Source organism: Stegastes partitus, unplaced genomic scaffold, assembly GCF_000690725.1.
Source record: "Stegastes partitus isolate 25-593 unplaced genomic scaffold, Stegastes_partitus-1.0.2 Scaffold1031, whole genome shotgun sequence".
Taxonomy (NCBI): domain Eukaryota; kingdom Metazoa; phylum Chordata; class Actinopteri; family Pomacentridae; genus Stegastes; species Stegastes partitus.
This window is the reverse complement of record NW_007578762.1, coordinates 80,898-88,909: the sequence shown is the minus strand read 5'-3', so window position 1 is coordinate 88,909 and position 8,012 is coordinate 80,898. Positions and strand designations below refer to the sequence as shown.

At 42.2% G+C, this 8,012-nt stretch overlaps 1 protein-coding gene across 1 annotated transcript in view; it reads left to right on the top strand.

Annotated features, from left to right (window-relative positions):
* The first annotated feature begins 3,844 nt into the window (after window positions 1–3,844).
* The window catches only part of gria3a (glutamate receptor, ionotropic, AMPA 3a), an 84,997-nt gene continuing 80,829 nt past the window's right edge, over window positions 3,845–8,012 (top strand). Inside the window, exons 1-2 of the mRNA XM_008295205.1 lie at window positions 3,845–3,932; window positions 4,364–4,522. Of these exons, the coding sequence (XP_008293427.1) occupies window positions 3,845–3,932; window positions 4,364–4,522 (247 nt within the window). The remainder of the gene's footprint in view (window positions 3,933–4,363; window positions 4,523–8,012) is intronic.

Below are 8,012 nucleotides of genomic sequence, written 5' to 3'. Positions count from 1 at the left end.
TCACCTATAAACCTTAAAGGAAGCTGTTCAGATGTTTACTCTGGTGGTGTTGTCGGGTGAAACCCTGGGTGCTGCATTTAGCACAGGCTGCAGACATTGCAGACTATTGATTTGGATGGGCGTAAATAGAGCTGTGGTGGCTCTAAATGAGAAGCAGTGAAGAAAAAAAAAGAAAAGTGGATAACATCAGGTTAGTGGAGTTTACTCCAAATCAACCACAACTGCTTTAGTAGAACTGCAGCTTTTTTTTTGTATTACCAGAGCAGATTAGCTGCAGGTTTGTTGACATTTTTCGGTTTTAGGGCTGCGATTACTTGACTATCAACATGTGAGGTGATGGAGATGACTGCACGCTGCGCTGCTGGTGCTGTGAAACTGCTCCACTTTGTTCACGATCCCCATTCCTGTCATGCGACTCTGACGCCGAGGGAGAGAATAACTCCTTTGTCATGCTGATGGTGTAGTAATTGGATGGACTGTGTTAAACCACAAACATGCTGGGTCTCTACAAGCTCAAAGATTTGTCTGCAATGATCCCTTCCTTGTTAATATTCTGCTGTCTGTGTGAGATACAGGCAGTTTAAAGGACAAAAAGCTAAGTGTATGACATTTCATAATGATGCAAACTTCAGGCATCTTATTATATTTTGCATTCTTGTGAGTCAGAGTCCTTCTAGCTGGTGCAGTTCTTTTTGACTATCATAGGGAGTTTGAATACACAATAGTGTGTCAGTAATGTGCACTCAGATGTACATTGTTAATATGCTGATAGGTCTTTTCAGCAGTATCATTACATTTCGCTGTGGCTGACATTAAGTGCCGGAAAAATGTCCTCAGACTTCCAAACAGAAAACATCATGATCACTCCTTCTAGTTCCAGAAACAAAACGGATCATTTCATGTCTGGTTTTGGGTCCATTAGACACTAATGTTAAACAAGAGGCCGGAAATGTCAGAGTGGCTCTCGAGTCATGTCTTTCCTTCAATGCTCAGGTGACAAAGGTCATACAGTCTGTATTCATTCAGCTTAGATTGATGTCAGATCCTTTCTTTCTATTTCAGATTAGGAAAAGGTCATTCATGCGTTTGTGTCCTCTAGACTCAATCACTGCAACACACTTTACTCTGGTGTCAGTAAGAGAAAGATTCACAGGTTTCAGTTCATCCAGAATACTGCTGCTCCACTTTTAACTTGTTCCCGTAGAAATGATCACATCACTAGCCGGACTTCGCTGGTCGTCGGTTAGTTTCAGGATCGACTTGTTTTTAAAGCCTCATACAGTCGTCTTACATTTGTGATCTCTTAACTCCTTCTGAGCCTGATTGCTGTTTGAGATCCTTTTACAGGAACCTTCTGACTGTTCCTGAATCTTTTTGCTGTTCGTGCCCCGAAGCTATACAGCTCCCTCACAGAGGATCTCAAACTTTCAATGTCTTCTTTTAAACATTACTAAAAAACCTTCTTTCATCACAAGGCCTCTTCTTAACTGGCTTTGTTGTGGTTATTTTATTCTGCTGTGGTATATTTTACTTACTATTTGGTGTATTTGATCTGCCTGTGCTTTTATTCTTTAAGTGTATTTTTGCTCTTTTATAAGTTAGGGGTTTGTTTTGCTTAGTTTCACTTTTAATGTTTGCTTTTAGCAGCTGCTTGAAACTTTGCTATAGAAAGGTGCGATATAAATAACGTTATTATTGCTGTTATTATTACTACTAATATTAGTGGCTCAAACAAAGAAACTCTTGTGTTTTATGAGACAGGAGAGGAATGAGCAGGTTGAAACTTTCAGGCAGACTCCTGCACACTGTCTAACTTGCAAAAATAGTTTTGTTTTGGTGCCAGAACATCATCAGGCAAATGGTTTGTGACAAAGAGAAGCCTTAAGATGAGAAATATTAAACCGGGAGTGGCTGTAAGTCTGCAATCAACCACATTCCCCACATGTTAAAGGGAAGACTTGAATACTAATCATCATTTTACTTTAAGGCAATTTCCAATATCTTAGAGAAAGAAAAGTAAAACACTCTATATAGTAGAAATCATCAGTCTGCCTCCAAACTGTTCACATTAAATGTGTAGATTACTATGAAGCATAAGCTTAAAGCTGCCAAAGGACAAACTACTGTCCCAAAAAATACAACTTTGGAAATAATTAGTAGACCACTGCCTGCACGGTTTTCTGCATCTTCCTTTGCAGCTCTTGGTGGAGCCATACTGTGTTTTCTTTTCTTTTCTTTTTCCTTAAGATCGTAATTGATGCTATTTTGCTGATTCCAGGCAGCGACTCTCTCGCTCTGTCTCTCTGTGTTAAGAAAAAGATGACCACATTCTTCTCATCTCGCATTTCTTTTCTTTTAGGCATAGTCGAGTGACAATTTAATTTGGATCATGTGTTGACTTTAGAGGTGCAACTTCTTTACAAATAACAGCAATTTTAGAAAATGTTTTCTTCTCTTTAATGGTAATTTTGGCATTTTTCCTATTTTTTTGACATAACTTATTATTATAAGACTTTTTTTCCCTTTTTCTTTTAGAAGATGATTTATTTCATTAAATGATAACATTCCAGCATAATTGTCACTGGTAAAGGTCTGTAAGAAGAAAACAGCAGGTGGTCTAATAATTAATTCCAAATCTGTATATACATCCCTTAACATCCTGCTGGTTACCATTTGTAGATGAATTTGCTGCAACATGGGAAAAACACGAGCGCAAGAATCTGTTTGAAAGCAATCCAGTACATTGATGATTTGGGAAATTCACACCAGAGAAAATATAAAAATATTTCACAACAGATTTCATCAGAAGGAACCCACATTTTGACCACCTCCCACAAATCTGGTTGTTGCTTCTGGACCTCCTGCCTCAACTATTCATGTTGCCAACAGACGAAAAAAAAAAAATGAGTGTGAATCCAAATGACTAGCAGAAGTAAGTCAATTAGGATTCTAATATATAGCATTAGTTAGGCCACTTGGCAGCCAGTGATTAAACAGTGATAAATCAGTGCATTAGCCCTCACGGTTACAGTTTCTGCACTCAGACACCTGCAGGGGACAGCCTGGGCTTATGCTGCTATTGTGCAGGACTGCTGCTGCTGCTGCATGAGTGCTCCCACACATGTGAACACAACAGATCGGATGGACAGACAGCATCCTTACATGGCCCGTGAACACACACACAGCTCATGCACACACAAGCCAGCAGTATATACCGTTGGTCTACATGCTGCTGTGTTGCTGCTCTGCCTTTGCACCACACACACACATACACGCGCGCGCTCGCACACACACTAAACCCAGCAGAGACTGCACCGCCTCACACACACCAACTCTGCAGTGACGTGAGGAGGAAGACGGGAGGCTGCTCTTATTATAATTCAACGTCAGACCAAGTTTGATAAACGCCCCCCCATCCCTCCCTCATCCTCCCTCACCCTCCATCTCCCTCCCTCCTTCCCTCCTTTCACTCTCTCTGGCCCATTTCAATGGTCTTTATCCACCAAAAGGAGCTCCGCTTTCCCTCTCCTCCTCCCTCGTCCTCCTCCTCCTCCTCCTCCACCACCATCTTTGAGATAAAACACTGGCTTTAGGTTTCCAGCAGCAGCAGCAGCAGCAGCAGCAGCAGAGGGCTGGCGCTGCAGTTGCGCTGGCACAAATTCAACGTGGGTGCACACAGTGAGTGAGAAAGAGAGAGAGAGAGAGAGCGAGAGAGGGAGAGGAAGAGAGAGAGAGACCCGCCGCATCTTGTGGATTTCTTTGCGTCCAAGCCCGTGTACATGGTTCTCCCTGCCGCTCCTCTGTCACATCCTCGCCAGGAGTTGATCGCACTTCTCGGAGAAAAATGTGGCATCGCGCAATAGCGACGGTCCTGGTTTTGGTGAATTTTCTGGACGACTCGCTGGCTGGCTTTCCAAACCAAATCAACATTGGTAAGTTCAATGGGATGCTCTGACTACATAGACAGTGTCTTTGTTCGCGTAAGTCTAACTAGGACACGTCTCACTCAGGTTGGCTTATTTGCGTAATTCTTAGCCAACTTCGCTCCTCATAATCCCGGAATGTTTGTGGGATTTTGCGCGTCCCTGTGGGCGGCTGTGGTGAAAAATAGAGTTGATCCAAATTGTCAAAACGCGAGTTTCAGTATCTGCAGTGCCTTGTTGAGTGGGATACTTACACATTTGGGCTTCCTCTCTGAAAGTACTCAGCTTTCATACGATGCGTAATTGTGTATGATTGCGGTCAAGCTGTAAGTAAGTGATGCCTTTATCATGGGAAGTGGAGATGGAATTTGTGCAATGTTGTGCATGCTGGGAATGGACTAATTAGAGCGCTGTTATATGTGACATTTTCCTTCCTGTAGGTGGACTGTTCATGCGCTCCACAGTGCAGGAGCACAGCGCCTTCAGGTTTGCTGTCCAGCTGTACAACACCAACCAGAATGTGACAGAGAAACCCTTCCACCTCAATTATAATGTGGACAACCTGGAGTCCTCCAACAGTTTTTCTGTCACACATGCCTGTGAGTACTTACACACTGCATAAACTGTTTTTTTTGTTTTATTATTTTTTTGTCTCTGCAGAGGAGCAGCAAGAAACGTCATATTTGTTTTTCAGATTGTACCCAAAAGTGCTGCAAAAGTGCTGCAAGTTCTGGGCTGGTGTTCAAGCCAACACAAACACACACACACACACAGAATGTAAAATCAGTTTGGCTTTAATTGTCTCATTGGCAGTCCAATCCAAAAATTACACAGATGTTTATGAGCTGAAATTGTAGTTTGAATGAAATGGATGGTCTTAAAAATACGAAAAAAACAACGCAGCCACCTGCCAAGTGTCTGGCCTAATGCTCAAACTCCTCAGTTGTGGCATCCAGAATTCACCAGCTGGATGATGGAGCTTGATGGCCTCTAATTGGCCAAACACAGTGATTTTGTAAACAGAGTAATTCAGTAATTCTGGAGAAGCTGATGAGCAGCACTTAGATAACTGCGCTGGAAATGTCTGATTGTTATATCAGCTAAAGGCTTTACAATAGGGACTGTGCGGAAAATGATCAAAATGGGGGTGATGTTAATAATTTAACAAAGAATACAAACGCTCAGATCGCATCCAAACATAGCGACAGTAATGGAAGTAGCTATTGCCAGAAATGGTGGAAAACAAACCCAAAATGATGAGCTGCATTTACTAAATATCCCAGCTGTTCTTTATTTTTGAATGAGGAGCTGTCACTGGCACTTTATGCCGCACATTTAACATTTTTAGGCACATTTATAAAGATGCAGATTTGAAAAAAAGAAGGAAGTAATGTAGGGAAATGAAAATGATATGCGCTAACTATTTAATTTTTTTTTATTTTTGAGCATCCTTCTGTCAGCTGAAATGGAATATACATGAGCATATCTTTTTCTGAGCTGCTGTCCAACTCTATTAATGTTTGTACAGTGACTTTGGTGTATATTGCAAGTTAATGCAAGTGTATTGTTGTGTGTTGTGCTCGCTCTGTCACTCAAACTGTTGCATTTGATCTTCCCTTTCTCCCAAATGCCACTTTGAAGGGTTGTTCAAATATAGTAACCTATATGTCTGCCTCAATGTGTGGGTCACTATCTGGCAGATGATTTTCAGCCCCTTTGATAATGCTTTTAAATATCACATTAGGTTTTACTAGCAGCAGATTCTTTTGTCTACACCTCTAATGGATACGTAGTCCACAATACCAACCGTATCCTGCCGTGATTCATGTAGTCATCCCTGCAAACGTGATGGATTTGAGAGGACGTGCCATGGAGAGTGAGATGGCTTCATAATTGGTCTACCAATCCCTCGTCTGCCATGTAGGGCACCAAGTTGTGTCTGGAGAATTAATTTGTTATCTTTCTTCCCACCAACTGCACTTCACACTTCACGCTTGAGGATCAGCTGCGGCTCTCAAAACTCTGTCAGCTGCCGTAGAGATTGTGGCTGTGTAACTTAATGAAGTGAGAACAAGGCTAAAAAAAGAAGGAGTATTTGAGCACAACTGTACATCTCTCAGCTTTCCTAAAAATGCTGTTGAGGTCACGCAGCTGTTGGCGAGCGCGGCAGGACTCACCAACTTCCAGTTTGCTGCCGGCTTTCTCGGGCGGAAGTATTTTGCAGGCGGATGCAGGTTCGCACACGTTCACACGCTCACACCTTGACACTGCCCAGTCGGACTACAACCTTGGACTGTCGGCTGCTGGGTAATTACACTGAAGCAGCTGTGGGGTCAGTGCTCAGCTCAAGGGCACTCTAGCAGTTGATGCTGAGGAAGTAGATGAATATTGCGTGCCTGGCTTGTCCAGATCAGGGCAAAAAGCACAAACTGTGAAGAGTTTGTCCACAGCCAGAACTGACTAAACCTGAATCCATTGTTTTAGGAAAGAAGCTTATAGGGTTTTCTTGAAGGATAAGAAGTAAAACACAATAATCAGGAGGATTAATTTCAGCGAGATTAGCTGATGCAAGCTAAGCTCGGTGCTCTCTAGCTGAAAAAGACCAGTGAGCCGCTCATTATGCAGACCAGCCAGGACATTTTCTGACGAAAAGATGGCTTCAAAATGCAGCAAACTACACAATTCTTATTATAGTAGTCTGCATTGCATAATGCCCTGCTCGCCTGGCAGGTGTTGATGTAGCAAATGAATGTGATGATGAGGATTTGACACATTTCTATTCTGGCAAGAATTACAGATTAGTCATCGCTGTGCTTTCCCACAGCTCACATCATCAATTTTGATAATATTAGCAAGTGTTAAGATGACTGAGGTTTTAAATCTGCTTATTGCTTGTGATCTTTGGGATTTTCTACATAACTCCCTCTTTAGTATGAAATGAAACAATAGGGAAGAATGAAAAAAGGATGGGAGTAATTACTTTTTGCTCTGAGCTCATTTGTTGTGTTTGTTGTATGGATTGTGACTGGAATAAAGCAGGACAACGCTGCTGTCCTCCAGCTGGGTCAGTATATAATGACTGTTACAAATCCCTGATGGCAAATGACTGTGTTATTGGCAGTGAGGATCAATAGGTGGAAGGCCATAGTCCAGCAGTAGTGTATGTGTGTGGCTCCAGTTTGTTCTCCAGTATGGAAAAATCAATCCTCCCCAAGCTTTCATTTTCTCTGTCTCAGTCCTGCTCTACTAATATATGGCGGATTCTCCAACTTCCTCTGGCGGAAGACACTGAATCTTCAGTTTTGACACTTTGCATTGCAGAAATGAAGGTTAACAAACAAACTAACTAACTAACTAACAAACCCGTAAACAGCAAAGATGCATTTGCAGCGGACAATTTCCAGCCGTTGCAACTTGATTGAATTGATTCCGACAAAGAGAACTTCCCTGTGCCGTTGTGTTTATTATCTCACCAATTTGTGGCTGGAGTGAAGCTGCAGGATGTATTGATGTGACACCTTGCCGCGGGCCAGGACTGATTGTGTGCATAAATGCAGAAATGGGAAGGTTGTATCCATTAAGACTGAGGTCAGGGCAGGGAGAGACAGCAGAGGCAGAGCTGATAATCAGGGACGAGTTGAACTAAATGCATGCGGGACTGTTAGTTTGTGGACGTGGCGACGGGCAAGTCTTTTGCCTAACGTATAATTACTTAAAGTGCGTTTAGCTTTTTCCCTAATTAGGAATAATTCATGTGAAATGCATGTAAATGAATGAGGATTTCTGAGCTGTTGTGTATCCAGATAGATCAGCTGTGTGATGTAAATGAATCCCTGAAAAAATCAGCCTGTGGATCTTTAAGAGTGCACTTTTAAGAAAACTTTGATTTGATAAAATGTCAATATTGCACAGAGTTTCTTATTAAAGTGTTTCTTATAGCTACTTATCCTCCCTCTGCTATGACTCAACCGGTGTGATGCTGCTCAGACAGAGGCTAATGTTAGAGCACTTCAGTGTGTAGGCAACGGACAGTCCCACTAATGCAGCACAGACCAGTTCATGCAGCCAGATCTCCTCCTCCTCCTCCTT